Source organism: Pseudorasbora parva, chromosome 3 (genome assembly GCF_024679245.1).
Source record: "Pseudorasbora parva isolate DD20220531a chromosome 3, ASM2467924v1, whole genome shotgun sequence".
NCBI classification, from domain to species: Eukaryota; Metazoa; Chordata; class Actinopteri; order Cypriniformes; family Gobionidae; genus Pseudorasbora; species Pseudorasbora parva.
In genome coordinates this window covers 24,156,059-24,176,449 of record NC_090174.1, presented here as the reverse complement: position 1 = coordinate 24,176,449, position 20,391 = coordinate 24,156,059, and the positions used below count along the sequence as shown (strand labels likewise).

Here is a 20,391-nt window from a genome sequence, read left to right as displayed (position 1 = left end):
TGGCATATTATAAACTTACGAGAATACTTTATTACTTGAAAGAAGTAAATATACATTAATGAGCACATATATTTTTGAAAGATTAAGACTAAGTGTTTTTAGCTAAGAATAAACTAAAAAAAGTTACATTTAACTGAAAGCAACTTGCACAGACATATCTTAAATATTAGTGCCATTGTTTTATTGCAAGATACACAGAGTAAATGTTTTTTTCCCCTCTTTTTTCCTCTATGGCACATTTATAAAAGCTACTTAAATGCCCTAATTAAACTAATACATAATCCTGGCTTAATCTAAACTCTGTCTGTGAAACCAGGCCATATTTAATTATTATTACTCAGTACTTAAATTTATAATTACACTGTAACAAGGAAACCTAAAAGAAAGTGTAACCAAATATAGTGGCACAAATCTCAAGTCTCTGGAGTCTCCCAAAATACGTTCTTGAACCCTTTCAGATGACAGATGGACTGAAAATCAACGGCCAACTACTACCTGTTACTTAAAGACACTTTCTTCAAACACTGGAACCATTTAAGAGAATACAATGTAGGACAATGTTCTAACCAAGCGGCAACCTCCCCCAGTTTCTGTTGAAGCCAATACGGAAGTAACTTAAACTGCAAATAATTGACTGGCCACTAGGGAAAGGCTCCAGAAGAGAGCAGAATCTCATTGAGCCCCATGTTAAAATTCCCAACTTTACAGCAGAAGAAAAAAAAACATGTTTACAGTCTGGTACAAATTGGGGTTTTGGTCTAACGGCTAATTTTGCCCTTCATGACAACTGTGAGGGGGGTGAATTTTTTTATCACTCATTTGTTTATATTATAAACACTTTTGTCTACACTTTGAGTGACAGGATTGACATTTATCCCCTGTCTGTTAGTCATCACGTCACCTCAGCTCTGCCCACATCCCGCCTCTTTGCCCATTTTCTGTTATCTCTCATCTCTAGAGCTCATCTCTACTTTACGCTTCAAAACTGCTCTTCAGAATCCTATGGGTGACATCACAGACACTATGTCCATTGTTTTTTTTTACAGTCTATGATTTAAACCTGAAGCAGATATCCTCTCAAACATAAGCACAGCAGTAAGTAGAAAACAATAACTATCTTTGAACAGGCAACTGTAAAGAAAATGACGCAATGGATAGGAGGCGAAATGCACTAAAAACAAGGATGTCAGTATAGGCCACCAATATTTTTGAAATAGCCAAAATGATATTATATTATAGCATTAATTATTATATGCTGTTTTCTTTAGTTATTTATTAATACACACACTATTTGCATTACATTTTAAGGTTAATGGCAAAAAAATCGTCTAGTTGCATAATTGCACAAACTATACACTATGTATGTAGAAACAGAGAAAATTACACAGTAAATGTTTTTGTTAAAAACTGATTCATGAACAAATTGTCATTGTTTTTAGGTGCATTAATAACTCTTTCACCATTCACATAAAACAGAAAGGCTGTATTTTTAAGTCCAATGAGAGACTATGTAAGATTCAATTGTGTATCTTCTGTCTTTCTGACTTTCTGGCATGTACTCAGGGACCGACTGCCCATTTACCATATCGTCTCTTTCTTTCCTCTCAGGGTCTAATGTTATGTGTACTTGTCTGCATGCTTTAACAAAGCTATAGTTTTGCAGTTTCTCATTTTTCCTTTGTCCCTCCCTCCCACTCAAGGAAGTGGATAGTGCCTTAGGACAAAGATGAACTGGATTGTTTACAAAAGCAGCACTTTCTCAAAGAAACTAAGCGTTAACTAAGACGACTGTGTGTGCTGAGGGGGTGGAAGGGGAGGCCTTTTTATTATAATAACCTCTAACAACTACTTACCAAATTCACGAATGACAAGCCGCCATAGCTGTGTGCCACGATGAAGACGTTTTTCGCGAGTGATTTAGAGATGAAGTGGTCCCACACATAAAGTGTGTGTTCCTCTGGAGAGCCGTTTTCCTGCAAAGTCAGAATGACAATAATTTAAGTTAAAGGCTCACACAAAGTAATTTAATGAGAAATACAATTTTCAATTATATTGCAAAATACAAGCTCAATATACCAATGAAAACTAGAGATGTAACGATATATTGTTATATTGCGCTATAAAAATGGCGACGTTATTTATCATTGATTTAAACAATATGATTCACAATATAGTGTTAGTTTTATCCAAGGCTCAGCTTATTGCATTTATAAGATATAGTTCACCCATAAATGTGTAAATTCTGTCATCATGCACTGACCTTTATGTTGTTTCTAACCTATTAGATTTTCTTTTTGAAACCTTCTTTTTTTTATTTTTATTTTTTTTTATTTTTCTGTCCCTGCATTTAAAGTCCATTCCTCTAAAACCTAAAAGATAAAAAAAACAAAAACAATGAGTGGTCTAATCTAAATTGTTCTGAAGAGACCCAATGGCTTTATATGATGAACAGATTTACAATGATGCACAAAGTAGCCTATTTACTTTTTTATTTCACAAAATGAAACAAAAAATATAAAGCAGCACATTATTTTCAGCAGAAAAGCTATTATTTTTAAACACTGACTTTCATATGCTTGCGTGACATGGAAAACCAACATGAGAGTGTGCAAATGTATAATTAAAAAAAATTGTATGAACTAACCATTTACAGTTTGGAAATAGTCATTTTGACTATTGCTTTCTTGCGATTAGAACTGATTGATGGCATTGATCATCTGAATCGCGCACGCTGGAACAGCACTGCTCAAAGTGAAAGCACAAACATCATTTAAAGCACCATATCATATTTAGTTTTTATTCAAAGTGTTTTAGATGGTTTATTCTTATGTAGCCTATAGTGCATTAATAACAGGAGAGACAGGAGATAGCTAGCACCGGGACAGTCTGTGTGTTTAATGTAGACATTACTACATTAAACGACTATATAAAATGTTGGATATAATTTTCTGTAAAGGGGGAATATTTGTGGGTCCTGCTAAAAATACAGTAATATCGCGATAAGTATCATATTGTGAGTTCAGTATCGTAGTTTGTATCGAATCGTGAGTATACTGTAAAAGTATATCGTTACACCCTTAATTAATGAAAACATACAGTAACTTTCACAACTGAAAGTTTCGCCAAAAAAAACCTTTGGACTAAATTAAACTATTGAAATTAATGTGCAAAAAAGCTTTTTTACAGACACCAGACAGATACATTAAAACATAATGACCCACATTTACATGCTCCTGTTCACCTATTTAGCATTTAAAAACGGGGAAAAAAAAACATAGGACAGGTTTATTATATCACAAAAGGTGGACATCCATTTAATTAACTCACTAATATTTTATGAAAATATATTAATATCAAATAATAAAACACATTACAGTAAATAAAATATATGATAGAGTTTATATTTATAAACCCAAATAAATAAGGTTTGACCTCTTTAATTTAGAGACTGCCTGAAGACGTTCACCCATAAACTCACATACAGCCACATTCACTCAGTTCAATTTATCTTAATCAATGAGTCTTGCATACTGCAAATGCCTCCGATGCAAAACTCGATAGCTTGTGTGACGTCAAGTTTATATCTTAATTTGTACCCCACTGACTGATCAATACGGCCTCTATACGAGCGATAAACACATAATCGGCCTACATGGGAAGGTCACACAAGCAGGGCACAAACACAACACTCGTAATTAACACTGGCCTGGGGTTATAACGCTCTACGAATGTGAGACGAGAGACGGAGACGGAGAGAGCGAGAGAGATAGAGAGAGAAAGGGCATTCATTCATTGGCGCATGCAACATCGATCTGTGTGTTTGTTTGCAAATGCGGCAATCGCTTAAATGCAGAATAACAACTAAATTAGAGAAAAATCGCTAGCAACAAGTGAGTGAACGTGGGTGTCGGTGACATAAAACGGCGAATGCGGCAGCTACACATCTGCATGATATATAGAGCTTGGCCTTGTCGTAATCAGCTTCTGAAAGTTTGCAGCCTTGCCCTGCATTTAGCCTTTTTCTCATGATCTTGCATCAGCTCTCCCACATTGATTAGCTTTTTGAAAAGCACAATAATAAGTGAATTAGAGCTGAAGGAGCTGGCAGGAGGGAAGAGATTTCCTGTCACCGAGATGGCTTGTGTTGGCGAGGGGACACAAATATGAAAGTAAATAAACAGGCTGGTGGGAGGGGGGGTTACGGCGTGATGCAACTGGCGGAAAGCGCTGAGCCCAGATCTCCTTGGACGGCTGGGCGGTGGGTGCATGGCGGTGAAAACGGGGACGAGTTTGCATGTCTTTCTCTCACACCCTTAAGACATCAAAGCTTTTTGAAGAACCAAAGCTGAGTCATCATCGCAGTGCAGCGCATTTCATATTCATAAAGCTCTCTGTGCTCACACGGGCAAGCATGGACTCATGACCGCAAAGAGGTGTAGTGGTCAGTCATTTATTTATTCATCCTCAATTAATAAACGTCCCTGGTCTTATTCTATACAATTCATCAGTAAATGATATAAAAAAAGGCTTGCAATCTTTCGACAAAATGTAAAAAAACTCTTTCTACCTCTGAAGCAGCTTTTTTATTCAGCTGATGTAACCAAGGCCGTGTCGGCAGGGAAAAACAAGCTTCTGACAAGAAAGTTCTGCTAGCCCATGAAAACCAGCAAACCAGAGAACTAGTCTTATTAATAAGGCGATGTAGATAGATGTGTGTTGCTATGTGGTTGCTAGGGTGTTCTGAGTGGTTGGCATAATTCAGAAGAAAGTATCTATGCTAGCTAAATTACAAAAAGTTAAAAAATTGCTTCTGAAATTACTGAGGGTGGTCTAGTATAGTGTAGATGTAGGCTAAGCTACGGCTCCACCATAGCACTGTACAGTGCGACTTTTAAAGCGGTCATGAAGTGCATTGTTTTATAATGTGTCATGGGGTCCAATTTTCTATTAATCTATTAGTCTGCCTGCGAACCCAGCATTTAAATGTAGATGTCACTTTCGATATTTTGCAGCATGCAACTGGCTGCCGGTCCTCTCAGCAGCATGAAAAACAATAGTTTTATTCAATGGATTGCCTAGAAATCTAGACGCACCCTAGCGGCAGCAAAACTAATCTGCCCGCGAGTGTCGTCTAGCAACTCTCAATACCCTTCTGAGCTGTAAACGCCAAGCTCTTGACTGGCCAATCACATCGTGTATAGAGTCGGTGGGTGGGGCTTAACATAATGACGCCAGAGTTGCGTTTGCGTGCTTCTAGTCAACACAGAAGCTGGCGAACGGCAGTCTTTCGAACCAGCTTTAACCGCGGCTCTGGAAGACTTGGAGTTAAGCTTTTCTCTGAGAAAAGAACGGCACTGAAGTCATTGTTAAGAAGGAAGATGTGTTTGGAGTTTTGCCGACCGGATACGGCGAATGTTTAATCTATCAACGAGCTCCGTTTCACCTCCCTTGCTCTGGTTGGTTGTAGCGCTATCCTATCGCATGCAGAGGGAGTTTGAGAGACAAACGTTTATCCCGCCCCTCGGATTGAGCCCTGCCAATGGTGAGTATCCAGACCAAACATCTTGATGTGGTTCTGGCTTGTCAGGCTATTCAATGGATTGTATATAGGCTGTACCCTTGAAAGCAAGGCAAGACCGCTCTTTACAATCACTAAAATTGCTGTTCAACCCGATCTCACAAACTTCCGTTATAATCAATGAAGCTTCCAACAATGCACAATAAATATATTGCATCGTTTCTACATTTAGTTTGTTAATGAAAGCTTTTGCAAGCCTGCATAAGTATGCACTGTATAAAAACTCATGTTTTGAGCGGTGAGTTGAATCGGACTAACTTAAACACTGATTGGTCATTGCGTTCAAGAGATCAATAACTATCTCTGAGATTGGCTAAATTGCTTACTGTTGCAAAACACGTTGTAAGCAGATACATAATTCTCGAGAGCGCATATACAAATATGCACTGGAGCATTTTCCAAATACTTTTTTGCCAATGTATTATTACAGTATCAACTGAGGGTGTTCTTGCTTGTGTTTCTGGGTGCTTAGCAGCCTCTAACAGCACCGCAGAACCGGGCCTGAATTAAACTGACATTGATCAAATCAAGTACCGAATCTACAAAGTACAAATGCAATTTCAAGTTGTTATTGTAGACTAATGTGCATCTTGGAAGGTTATTTTATGGTGAAGCAACCAGAAGACTGACCATTGTGTTGTTCTATATGTGGATAAGTGTGTGTGGCTGTGTTTCAATAAATGAAATTTCCACTGTTGCACAAGGGTGATGCCACATAAAACCAGGTAACGTCCTCCCCCTCTTATCAACCCGGTACAGAGTATGACACCTGGCCCACACGCACACGCATACGCAAGCACACACAGACCACCGACTCCCTCCAACCCTTCCCCTATGATTGACTACCTCCTCTGATAGAGCCCACACTTATCTAAACAGCATTTGCATATTTGTGTAATTATTTCCTAGGGTTAATTAGCTCCTGCGAAACAATATGCCCATAGAGACCAGTTCTGGTGACAGGTTCACCTCTCTCCCTCTCTCCCTCTCTCTCTCTCTCTCTCTCTCTCTCTCTCTCTCTCTCTCTCAGCCCTCATCCATGCATGTGCAATACCTAGAAGACATAGAGAGTGAGCAGACCTGTTGCTTATGTCTCAGTGTTTTTGTGTATGTATGGACATTAACTTTTCTTCATTAAAAAGAAGCATGTATTTTCTGCATTGCCAACATCAACAAACACAATTGCAAAAATAATGACAAGATCCCCAAAATCTTGTCTCTCATTGGGTGGACAAACTGAAAGTCAACCTATGAATGCTTTACTTATAGATAACTACTATGTTCATATTAAGCTTACAATTAATTAATAACATAAAATATTTTGTATATACATTGTAAAGTTGAAATATATATAAATGAATTGTAATGTAATTGGTTGACACTTCATTTTCATTTATCTAATTTATTTTTCAATTAACTTAAATACTGCAGTCCTATGGTGTGATAAATTAATGAAAAAATAAAATAAAACATTTCATGTAGTATCTCAATTAATATAATAAAAAGACCTAACTGCGGTTTAAAATAGTTAAAGATGAAATACAGCATGTCACACTGTAGGACACTTCTGTTACACTGCAGGACTTTTCAAGCTGTTCAAATATTTTAACACATCGTTTACAACAGCCGCCTTCATGCTAGTTTCCAGACAAATACATGGAATTTGTATGCTTATTTAAAGTTAAAAATCTCTCTTTCTGTTATGCAGAGAAAATTAACATGGAAGCAGATTCACATAAACCTTCAATGCTTTCACTGGCTGTTTGAAACCAAATACTATACTACTTAATAGTATGTATACTGTACTCTGTATGCAATTTCCCATATGCAAACAATATCCTTTATTACTATAGCAAATTTTGCTCCCACAGTGGAATGAGCTCAGTTTGACCTTCTACATCCGGTGTGACAAGTTAACAAGGTAATTATATTAATAATTTATAAACACATATATTTCACTTTTCACACACAGAAGAAACGTCTGCCACCATTTTTGGATTGTACTTTTTGATATTTTTAAGTAATATGTAATTTAAGACAAGCCATTAGTTTAGTATCTTCTTTTTATTCCGCATCTATATGTATTGCTTATTTTAATGCTTTTTCCATATCACAGCTCACAATAAATCATTGTGTAGTAAAACAATCTCTCATTTTACTTTAAATTGAATATTGAAAAATAGATAATTTTATGTTCACAGTCAAAATCCAACCTAATAATGTTGATACACTAAAACATGATTGGCCTTTAAAAACTGTTTGTATCTCTATTCACATGGACTACAGGTTCTTTAAGTGGTTCTAACAGTGTTTAAAGTGGTTCTGGGGGTGGACTCTGGCACTTAAAGTTGCAGTAAGCAATTTCTGAGAAACATTGTTCAAAGTGGATTGGACTGAGCACCACAACACACATGTAGCCAATCAGCAGTAGGGGGAGTATATATATATTCATGATAGGGAAGGAGAGAGAGTTGAGCAATAGGGAGTTTTGCTGTTTTGCAGAACCAAGATATGCTGTTGTTGTAATATTAGCCATAGTAAAAAGCCAGTTGCGATTCTCACATTGTTTTTCTGGAGCTGCTGTGCCTCTGGCAACTAACAACAAACTCTTGCTTGCATATACAGGTCCTTCTCAAAAAAATAGCATATTGTGATAAAGTTCATTATTTTCCATAATGTAATGATACAAATTAAACTTTCATATATTTTAGATTCATTGCACACCAACTGAAATATTTCAGGTCTTTTATTGTTTTAATGTTGATGACTTTGGAAATACAGCTCATGAAAACCCAAAATTCTCAAAAAATTAGCATATCATGAAAAGGTTCTCTAGACGAGCTATTAACTTAATCATCTGAATCAACTAATTAACTCTAAACACCTGCAAAAGATTCCTTTTAAAAACTCCCAGCCTGGTTCATTACTCAAAACCGCAATCATGGGTTAGACTGCCGACCTGACTGCTGTCCAGAAGGCCATCATTGACACCCTCAAGCGAGAGGGTAAGACACGGAAAAAACATTTCTGAACGAATAGGCTGTTCCCAGAGTGCTGTATCAAGGCACCGCAGTGGGAAGTCTGTGGGAAGGAAAAAGTGTGGCAAAAAACACTGTACAATGAGAAGAGGTGACCGGACCCTGAGGAAGATTGTGGAGAAGGACCGATTCCAGACCTTGGGGGACCTGCGGAAGCAGTGGACTGAGTCTGGAGTAGAAACATCCAGAGCCACCGTGCACAGGCATGTGCAGGAAATGGGCTACAGGTGCCGCATACCCCAGGTCAAGCCACTTTGGGCTACAGAGAAGCAGCACTGGACTGTTGCTCAGTGGTCCAAAGTACTTTTTTCGGAGGAAAGCAAATTTTGCACGTCATTCGGAAATCAAGGTGCCAGAGTCTGGAGGAAGACTGGGGAGAAGGAAATGCCAAAATCCCTGAAGTCCAGTGTCAAGTACCCACAGTCAGTGATGGTCTGGAGTGCCATGTCAGCTGCTGGTGTTGGTCCACTGTGTTTTATCAAGGGCAGGGTCAATGCAGTTAGCTATCAGGAGATTTTGGAGCACTTCATGCTTCCATCTGCTGAAAAGCTTTATGGAGATGAAGATTTCGTTTTCAGCACGACCTGACACCTGCTCACAGTGCCAAAACCACTGGTAAATGGTTTACTGACCATGGTATTACTGTGCTCAATTGGCCTGCCAACTCTCCTGACCTGAACCCCATAGAGAATCTGTGGGATATTGTGAAGAGAAAGTTGAGAGACGCAAGACCCAACACTCTGGATGAGCTTAAGGCCGCTATCGAAGCATCCTGGGCCTCCATAACACCTCAGCAGTGCCACAGGCTGATCGCCTCATGCCACGCCGCATTGAAGCAGTCATTTATGCAAAAGGATTCCCGACCAAGTATTGAGTGCATAACTGAACATAATTATTTAAAGGTTGACTTTTTTTTTGTATTAAAAACATTTTTCTTTTATTGGTCGGATTAAATATGCAATTTTTTTGAGAAAATTTTTTGGGTTTTCATGAGCTGTATGCCAAAATCATCAGTATTAAAAAAATAAAAGACCTGAAATATTTCAGTTGGTGTGCAATGAATCTAAAATATATGAAAGTTTAATTTTTATCATTACATTATGGAAAATAATGAACTATCACAACATGCACATTTTTTTAGAAGGACCTGTACTCTTGTGTTCTGTATATTAATTTTGTTTTTTCGTTTATTATCTTTGCTTTATTTTTTGTGAAGCATTATTTTGCTTTGCTTCAGCTATGATGAAGGGACATCCACTCTTGCATTGCATATTTGTGCATTTTGGGGGCGGAGCAATGAAGGGAAGGGTGCATTTGGTCAGGTTGGTTTCAAATATCAACAATGTTTCTCAGAAATTGTTTACTGTACCTTTAAATGGACATCTTTACACGTTTTAGGCACTTTTCCACCGTCAGGCCAAATCGCTTTCTTTGATTAATGCTTCCATTCCGTGCCAATCAGGTAGTCAACCATGTTGGCAATTCCGGGCCCAGAATGGTTTATAACCGTGCCATACCAGGCTCAAGCAGAAATACAACTGGAACCATTGCTTACTGTTCTTAGAACCATTTGACCCAGCAGTGGGAAAGCAGCATTTGAGTGTCTTTCTCTCATTTTTTTTTTTTTTTCTCAATACAGCACACTTTAATTACATATATTTTTTATACTCTCTTCTTGGAGATGCTCCACACAATCTGAGCAACGTCATATGGAGGTGTCCCAGTGTCCCACACACTGCAAACCCCTTGAATTGGCACACAGGATATAAGCACAGCATCTGTGAGATATTCTCACATTTTCTGTAGTATGACAAATTCTTTCTGCATATCTTTCTCTCCCTAAATTTCATTTTCAGCAGTTAGAAGAAAAATAAAAAAAGTAATGAAATGAAGATTCAAAACTGAGTGTCCTGTAACTCCAGACCTATTAAACTCACTCTATGTAACACAAATTCTTCATTTGTACTTTACACCTGTCAATCCATGTTGGCTCTATAGAACTACAAAAACCCTGGAATGAATAAGTAAGGCAGAACAATGGCACTTGCCTAAAATTAATTCATAACACCAGATTCAAAGCGATGAAACAAATGTATTAGTACAAAAAGCAACATTTATCAATGCACTATATGGACATGATGCAGACAAAGGATTTTAGAGCAGTGTATCCCAACGCTCGTCCTGTAGTATTTCAAACACTGATTTGTATTGTCTCACTAATTATGTTGATGAATAGACAAGAACAGTATTTATATAAAAGAGAAATACTTTGTACCAATGTAAAAGTCTTTACTTTACTGTTAACCTAGGTGAATAAAAGTATATTCATTTATTTTTTTATTAAGTACTGAACGCAAACTTTTGACAGAGAGTGTATATCTTTTCATATCTTTACCATCCATTCTATATCTAAAATACTTCATACAACGAGTAAAAATTCTGCATGTTGCTTAAAAATAAAATAAATAAAATTAAAAATTAAAATAAATAAATGAATGAATGAATGAATGAATGAATGAATGAATGAATGAATGAATGAATGAATGAATGAATGAATGAATGAATGAATGAATGAATGAATGAATGAATGAATGAATGAATGGTATCACCAAAATCCAGAATTTTAGAATCAGGGCTGAAAAATTATTACACTATTGGGTATATTTGATATAACTAGTTGCTTATAATCATGAATATTTCTAGGATATGTATTAGTATTTACTAGGATATTGGCTGTTTATTAAAACTTAAGGCAAATTAATGCCTTATTCTGCATGACCATATTTTACATCCCTTTGGTCCAAGTCCTTGACCCGGACTCAGTCCTCTTCTGGTCTTGGTCTCAAATAAGCTGTCCTCAACTACACCACTGTTATCTACAAATAGCCACTAATTTAACTTGATGGCAAATTCATAGCTGCCTTTTTGCAGGTCCACAGATCACCTTTAAAAAGCCCATCCAAACAGTTAGAACTAACGGTTTAAATCTTTCTAGAAACACTGGGCAAACACAGTCCCCTCGGCTCATTTCAATGACCAGTTGTACCTTTTCAGCAGGGCATGGGATTATTTTCATTTAGTTAAATGATTAAACGTTAAACAATCCAAGGAGGTAATTGCGCGTTTTGTATTATCACTGGAGCCATTAGAATGTAGACCTAGTTTCCAGGTGTTTGCCGAGATTCACATTAAGTGTCTCAAACGTCCGTTAGCCTTTCGCTAGCTCCACATGGTTAGCGTTTACAGAGACCGCGGACTGATAGTAAGAAATAGGAGTCTGGGAAAGCCGATAATGCTGAGGGATTTGAAAGTTGGCAGTGTGAGGGCTGGGTTTGTATACTCGGATAAGGCAGAGACTGGGTTTCATGGCGGCGCGTGGACTTCCTGATAGCGCCGCTAGCATGCATGGAACACTAGACGCCTCGGGCTGGCAAAACGAGCACTGGCACTCACTTCCTGCAGATTTGCCGTCCACACCTGGCCAGTTCCAGACAAGGTGCTCCTTCAGAAAAGAGTGTGACCGCAGCGAGAGCCCTCATATCTAACGGAGGGGAAAGGGGGAAGAGAACATGAACCAAGGAGATGACTTGAAAATCACAAGTAATTAACGACTAGCAAGCCCACCAAAAGCCAGTAAGATGACAAACGAGGCCAACGGGGAAGATGTGGGCAGAATATCAACATGCTTAGGGAAAACAGGAAATTAAAAAGGCATGTGGGGGGGGGGGGGGGGGGGGGGTACAGACCCCCTAAGAGGTTTCATAAATAAAGGAGGTGGAGGTATGGTGCTGATAAACACGAGACTGTACAGTCGCAGCGCTGTGACCTTGTTAGCATGGAGCTAATCTCGACAAAATTTGCTAGTGCATTGTTTCAAATCAATATCTCATTAACAAACTACAAAGGCCTAGGCAAAAGACAGCTCTTGGCTGCATTTGGGCAGAAAGGTCATCTCTGTGACATCTCAACCTGTCTCACTCAAAGCCAGTGATTGTCAGATTAAATTACTGCCTCGCTTTAATTGATGTTAGGGGGAAGAAGGCACAGACAGTGGTTTGTGTGTCGTTTGGTGGTGAAGGCCCGCTGTGAAGGCCCTTGGTTTGGCTTCTGACAGCAGATTGGATGTGTTTCTTGGTTGACCTAACGGGAAGATTGGGAGCAGACATCTGAGCGGCGCTACAGCGGGATTCGCCCCGAGAGCGGTTACAATGCACGGCTTCAGAGAGAGGAGATCTCAGACGGTGGCAAGGGTTGACAAGCAGTTCATATGCAAAAATAACAGAGGACAACACGCACATGCAGGCACACGGAGACAGCTGCCTCAGACATACAATTCGCATTCTCCCTCTCGTTTCTCTCTTTCTCTCTGTATATATGTATTTGTATGCATGTACAAACTCACACACTTGAATCATCTTTGCCAATAATTGTTTTATAGGTTTCATAATATGCAAAATCACTCTGTAATTTGTAAAACATAAATAGAGGTCTATACAAATCATATGTTACAATGTTCCAAAACTAACGCTCTGCACATGCCAGATGTGAGTAAAAATTGGTTTTGCTGAGTAAATAAAAGGTTACTACAAGTAACCTAAATGGTTTAAGTTATGCAGGCGAACAAAATTAGATACATACAAAACATCTACTACTAAAGAAAACAACTGTCACAACTGATGCTTTATTTAGTTAGATGTTTATACTCCATATATGATGACAATGATAAGCCAGCCAAAATATGTATGTATGTATGTATATGTATATATGTATGTATGTGTGTATATATATATATATATATATATATATATATATATATATATATATATATATATATATATATATATATATATATATATATATATATAGTATATACATACATACATACTTGTGCTAACAGATGCCCCAGCTCATAAGTCAGTGGAGCTCAAAATAAATAAACACACTCACGGAATACAGCAGATGACCCTCGTAAAGAACCTCGTAGCCTGTGATTCTGACCTCTGCTGCGGTCATATTGCCAGTTCAGAAGTTTAATTAAGGCACGTCCGGTCACCACGCTTGTGTTGGCAATGTGGGTTATGTGGAAGGTCTTCAAGGCCAAAGTTCACATACACACAGAGGACCTCCAGAAGTGTCCCTGAACTACGGGAACACTGACTGAGGCAGATACAACCCGAGCCGTAATACAAGTCTCTTGACATCTCCGAATCGCCGGGGCCATATCTAATAGACATGTAGGTTAGGGATGTACTGTACGAGCCAGGCATTGGGAAACAGTACATCTCCAAAACACGGATTCCTCTCGTTCCCGGGGGAACAGGAGAGAGAAGACGAGGGATAAATAATGGATGTCGTTCCTGTGGAGACGAAGGACGCAGTAGAGGTACACAAAGTAGGAACACCAGCAGTAACCCCTTGAACCGATGTTTGTGTCCCATCAATGCCCCATCGGTGACACCTTCATATGATTCTGGAGCACCTTTTAGGGACAACACAATATGCTCTTGTTCATAAACATATGCAATATGTATAACATAGTTTGTTCAAAATGTTGACTGTGGAAAGTTGGAGAGGTATTTATTTTGCATACTACTAAAAGTTGTAGTTGGTTACACAAAAATGTTTTCAAATCACAATGGGTCTCCTTCACTACACGTGTGCCAATTTGTGCACAAAACCGGTTTACAAACACAATGTAAAAGTCTGCCTATTTTTTGTATTTGAAAAAAAACCTCCTGAGGCCTTTAAAACATGAATGCATTAATGCAAAATGATACACTACTGTTAAAAAAGTTTGGGTTCAGTACGTTTGTTTTTGTTTTGTTTTTGTGAAATTAATACTTTTATTTAGCTCGGATGCATCAAATAGTAGAAAAGTTAAAGTAAAAACATTTGTACAATGTTTCAAATAGTTTTTTTGTTAGCTTTCTATTCATCAAAGAACACTGTTTTCACATTATATTAAAGGGAGTGTATGTAAGATTGTGGCCAAAACTGGCACTGCAATCATTATGGGGATAATGATCCTCTCCCCCTCCCCCCTGACTTGAGGTTGCCAGATATGCTGCAGGATCCAGCAGGAACGTTTGTAGCTGCAGCCGTGGTAAAAGGAGCAGATCTGGCAACCCAGATGCTGAAACACTACTGACTTCGTGATTAGTCGATAGGCGGAGGGCGAAAACACAACATGTCAACATCAACATCAGTTGAGGACTGCAACAACAACTTTTAAATGACAATATCCTGCCCGCACTACTGTTGTCAGTGATATACGTATTTAGAATGAACATGATTTCTTAATGTCTAGTGACATATCAGGGCCATTTTATGATTAATTCGAAAAACATTTCTTACATACAGTTCCTTTAAGCAACACAACTGTTTTAAACATTGATATTAATAAAAAAATGTTTCTTGAGCACCAAATCATCATATTAGAATGCTTTCTGAAAGATCATGTGACAATGAAGACTGCTGAAAAGTCGCCCTTGCCATTACAGGAATAAACTACCATTGACAAATAACCCTACAATACAATATGTCTTAAATACTTAGGGTGTTTGAAAAGCCCTTATATGAAAATATTTGACTGTATAGTATGCTAATGACCAGGAATGTGCTCCATCAAAGAACAATTTGATGTAAATAAATAATAAATAAAGAAAAAAAACACATGAGCATGAGCAGAACACATTTCTGTGTAAACTACACGTACACATGTTGCATGAATGAGTTACACAGTTATGTTAGTGCTTATGTGTTGTGCTGGATTAAGTCAACCCAGGACATTTCAATCACAACTATAAAGGCCATCCTTTTCATTTCCAGATTATTTGCAAGCTAACAGATCCAACACTTATAAGTTACAGGAAATCATTTCACGGTAAATGCAACAAGAGGCAGAACTGTGTGTTGCAAAACAATGTAAAGCTGAGGCCTAGTGTCAATGGATGTTTTATTTTTTTCTCGTGTTAGGTCATAGCGTACATGGTGTATGAAAGCCATGGCGTTCTCGAGCGTTCAATAAACTCATGCCATCTCCACAAGGATCTGACACTTAAAGTTCTGCAGGCACTTAAGAAAAGAATAAACGGAGAGATGGAAAGAGCAAGAAATGAAAAGAAAAACACCTCCCACAAGCTGCTGCGTCTGAATGTTTGACGAAGTGCTCTCCCTTTCTCTCGCGCCTTGAACGTTTTACAAAAAAAGCAACAATAAGAAATGTGAGGGGGGAAAAAAAGTGTTAGGAGAAGGATTCTAGTCATTTACAAAAATAAGTGGTGCTTTAGAGAAAGGCTGAGCGCACTGGGCTTTTTGTCCACTTGCTCTTTTCCCCTTGGGGCTGGGGCCCTAAGCCGGGACCGCTCAGGCCTGAATGAAATCTTTGGAAGCTTCTTAAGCTCTGAATGTGGGTTTTGTTCTTGCTATTCCTCCGCTTGGCTGACAGAAAATAGGTAACTGGATTAGGCCTCAAATTCAGAGTAAAGTGAACTCCCAAAAAAACTTTGTATGCCACCCCCACTATTTCGGCCCCCCGGTTCTCATGTCCACCCCTCTTCTTCGGCGTCACCAGACGTGGGCCGATGGGGCTGTGATCTGTAAGATTGCGGGGAGATTAGGCAGGGTTGGGGGCTCACAACCCGAGGGGTGCTAAAAAGTAAGAGTGCTAAAGGCAGTTAAGGGCTCCTTAATGGGGGTAAGGAAGTGTATTAATCAACTCAGCGCAACCAAAGCCTGGAGCTGCAGGGCCCGGCCGGAGCGACGTGCAGGTGGTCTAGTGCTCTACGGGGAGTCAAGGAGGGGAGGAGAGGAGGTTCAGTCGCGTACAATGCCACTATAAAAGATTAAAAACTTTAGGAGAATGGGACTCGCTGTGACCCGCCTCCTACTCTAGGGCTTGAGAGGATGGGTGGAGAGGAGGAGAAAACACACACAAATACAGACGAGCACACACGCTGATGTACCTGGACATCAGTGCAGTTACAGATTCATCAAAAAACAGATTTGAGTAGACTCGCATAGAGGGATGTGATCTGTAATCTGATTGGACCAATGCTATTGTACTGTACTACCAAATCATCTGCAAAAGAGCTGCAGTGCTACTTATCAAAAATTGAAATGGGGTTGTATGATGCTTGCGTCACATTCGTCCGAACACTGTACCTTACTGAAAAAAGCCAATGAATACAATGAGCTACTACCTAAGCAAATATTAAGGCTTATATTTTAAATATATTATATGTTTATATGTTATATTATATAAATAAATAAATATATATATATATATATATATATATATATATATATATATATATATATATATATATATATATATATATATATATATATATATATATATATTTATAAATTAGCAGCTTAACACATTCCGTTACTTAATAAGGAATTAAATAAATAAATAAATCGGGTAATTCTAGCATATGAATTAACTATGTAAAATAATTCTAAAGTGTTTTAATAATCTTAGTAAATGTTTATTTTATTATTAAGTTGTATCTCTTAATATTACTTGAGTTAAGATGAACTAACAATGACAAGTTTAAAAGTTTTTTAATTAACTAATGATAATTAACCAACCAACCAACCAACCAACCAACCAACCAACCAACCAACTAACTAACTAACTAACTAACTAACTAACTAACTAACTAACTAACTAACTAACTAACTAACTAACTAAATTGCTCATTGTTAGTTAATGATAGTTAATAGTTACCAAAAACATGCTACCAAAAATAGTTTGTAATGTCAGATTTGTTGAAAGTACTTGTAATATTGGTTCAAGTCACAAAACAACATTAATAAGTAATATTGAAACACTTCTTAACAAAACTATCCTTACATGTCTAGACAAACATAAATTAATTTACATTAAATGATCTGAAAAGCAATATTATATTATATTATATTATATTATATACATTTTTTATATTATATTATATTATATTATATTATATTATATTATATTATATTATATTATATTATATTATATTATATTATATTATATTATATTATATTATATTATATTCATTTTATGAAGAATAGCTATGTGGTCGCTAAAAACTTTTTGATAATCATTCTTGTGTCTTTCTTTGGTCTAAATATTTTTAATACTTAGGGATAAGGGATTTGAAAAACATTAAAACAATACATATTATTAGAACCATTGATAGCAATATTTGCCTTAACTACCAACACTAATAATGTTTGCAAATGTTATGAAAGTATTTCCAATGTAATGGTGGTCTTTCCAACATATCAATATGATTGTTATGCAACTACAATCACTTAAGAACTATACACATAAACCCTTAACAAACATACATGATCTCAAAGTATACAAAGAAAATTAAATCAGAGCGCTGAATCATTACGCTGCCATTTAGCCACTGAAAATGTGCTGCGGGATATTAGTTATATAAAAACTAAACAAGCTAGCAAAACACATAAACTAAAGCCTGGAATCATCTCAACAGAGCCCCTTTAATATTTTCCTGCAGTTCAAAACAAAACGGCTTTTCCACCTTTCGTGCGTTTCCATTTGGAAACAGTATTTCAATGTTCCCTGCAGGAATTCACAAGCACACATATAAGTCAGAGAGACACAGTCATCAGCGCGCGTCCTTGTGCTGGTGCAGCTCGCTCCGGTCTGGAGCTGCATAATGCGGCCGAGTGGAAGGCGGGCAGACGTCAGAGTGCAGAATACTGCAAGGCCATCCAGCAGAACTGGACTAACAATCACGCACTGCTAGACTGGAGTTCAGGAGGAAAGAGAGAGAGAGATGCTAAGTCTTCTCATTATATGAATCCCAAACTATCCCAGCTGAAATATTTATTAAGACATTAATACGAGTTCTTCCCTTCCTCCTCTTCAGGGTAATGCAGCTCCAATTGGAGACGTACAAACGCTTTTTCTCTATCATTTACTCATAAACACACATTGCCGCATGAAGATGTCAGCGTAGCCAGGCTCTTATAGATATTGACAGTGAGTTTTTTCCATTATACACAGCAGCCTGGAGAGCAACTTCCTCTATTCACCACACCAACACTGATGAAACGCCTCAGAAATGGACGAGGTGTTGAAATCTCACATTCACACTCACTGATGGCTATTTCATAGATTTTTTTTTTCTCTTACTGACTGTGTGTGTGTGTTAAAAAAACAACTTCATCTGGGCAACACCACATAATCCTGCCCTCAGTGAGATTTTATTAAGGAATGTTAGGTGTCAGGGTTAGTGTATGGTAATAAAAAAGAGAGTAGTTAAGAGAATTTGTTTACAAAGAGAGGGAAAGTGAGAGGTATGACGGTTTTAAAGCTGACTTCATGCTAATAGCGCAGATAATTATACCTCAACGTGCCGTGTGTGTGTGCGTGTGTGTGTGAAGGTAGCCTCAGAAGTGTGTTGACAGCTCACACACCGCTACTGAGTCAACGACAGTAAATGACAGCACAAGGAGTGTGACGATATGTGACGTGGCCGTCAAATGGTGATAAAACAAAGCGCTAACTTTCGGGAGACAATTTTTCCAATTGATGCTTCCTTCTTTCATCTTGTTGCCTCATGGTTTTGGGTGATACATTATTTATTTATTTGATTTAGGATTTACTATCTGTGGTGTGAATGGTGTACACACAAAAATTGTGTATATATCTTCTGTCTGTCCACGCTAAGATGCCATGGAATTAAACTTGGAGATTGGTGGCTTGTTGTCTGTTAGCTTAAAGGTCATCTGTATACATGAAACAATGACATGAAATGAAAATTCATGCTATTTTCTAAATTCATGTTATTGATTTTACTGCAAATGACTCATCCATGCATATTTTTTTAAGACCAGTTTTAATTTTTTAACCAAAATCTAACAACTCAGTGTACTGTTAAAGGGTTAGTTCACCCAAAAATGAAATTTGTTATTAATTACCCTAATGTCGTTCCACACGCGCAAGACCTCTGTTCATCTTCGGAACACAGTTTAAGATATTTTATATTTAGTCTGAGAGCGTATCTAAGTGTATGCACACTATACCGTCCATGTCCAGCAAAGTAATAAAAACATCATCAAAGTAGTCCATATGTGACATCAGTTAGTTAATTAGAATCTCTTGAAGCATCGAAAATACATTTTGGTCCAAAAATAACAAAAACTACGGCTTTATTCAGCATTGTCTTCTCTTCCGTGTGTTTTCAAACCTCAAATAAAGATTAAAACGGTTATGAATCAGCTTAGTTCATGATTCGGATCGCCAATGTCACGTGATTTCAGCAGTTTGCCAGTTTGGCCCCATTTACACTGCATGGTTCAAGTGACCCAATTCCAATTTTTTCCTCTCATGTGGCACAGATCGGATCTGACATGTGAACATGTAAGCAGTAAAAAAAATCCTCAGATCGGATTCAGGCCTCACTCATATGTGGTAATAAATCCGATATGATTCGGATGCGTGCATTTGGGTCTGCCATGTAAGCGGTCAATCAGATATTCCCCAGTAAATGTGAGTCATAAGTCATTGAAAAAAGGACGGAGGCGAATGACGTCAACTCAGGTGGAAACAAACTGCGATCTAGTGTTGCCAAGTCTGCGGTTTTCATGCGGCATTGGGCTACTTTAACACAGTTTTGAGTTGCAATTGGATGGGTTTTGTTATGAAAACCTGGCAACCCTGTCAAGGGCTCTCCTCTTTTTCTCCGCCTTACGCGAGATACATGTTTTGCCGACCTTTAAGGATGTGTGAAACAGTGCAGACACCAA

At 37.8% G+C, this 20,391-nt stretch overlaps 1 protein-coding gene across 3 annotated transcripts in view; it reads right to left on the bottom strand.

Moving 5' to 3' along the window:
* The window catches only part of arb2a (ARB2 cotranscriptional regulator A), a 264,254-nt gene that overhangs the window by 119,428 nt on the left and 124,435 nt on the right, over window positions 1–20,391 (bottom strand). For all 3 annotated transcript variants that reach the window (XM_067438216.1, XM_067438214.1, XM_067438215.1), the window contains exon 8: window positions 1,854–1,973. In XM_067438216.1, coding sequence (XP_067294317.1) covers window positions 1,854–1,973 — 120 coding nt within the window. The remainder of the gene's footprint in view (window positions 1–1,853; window positions 1,974–20,391) is intronic.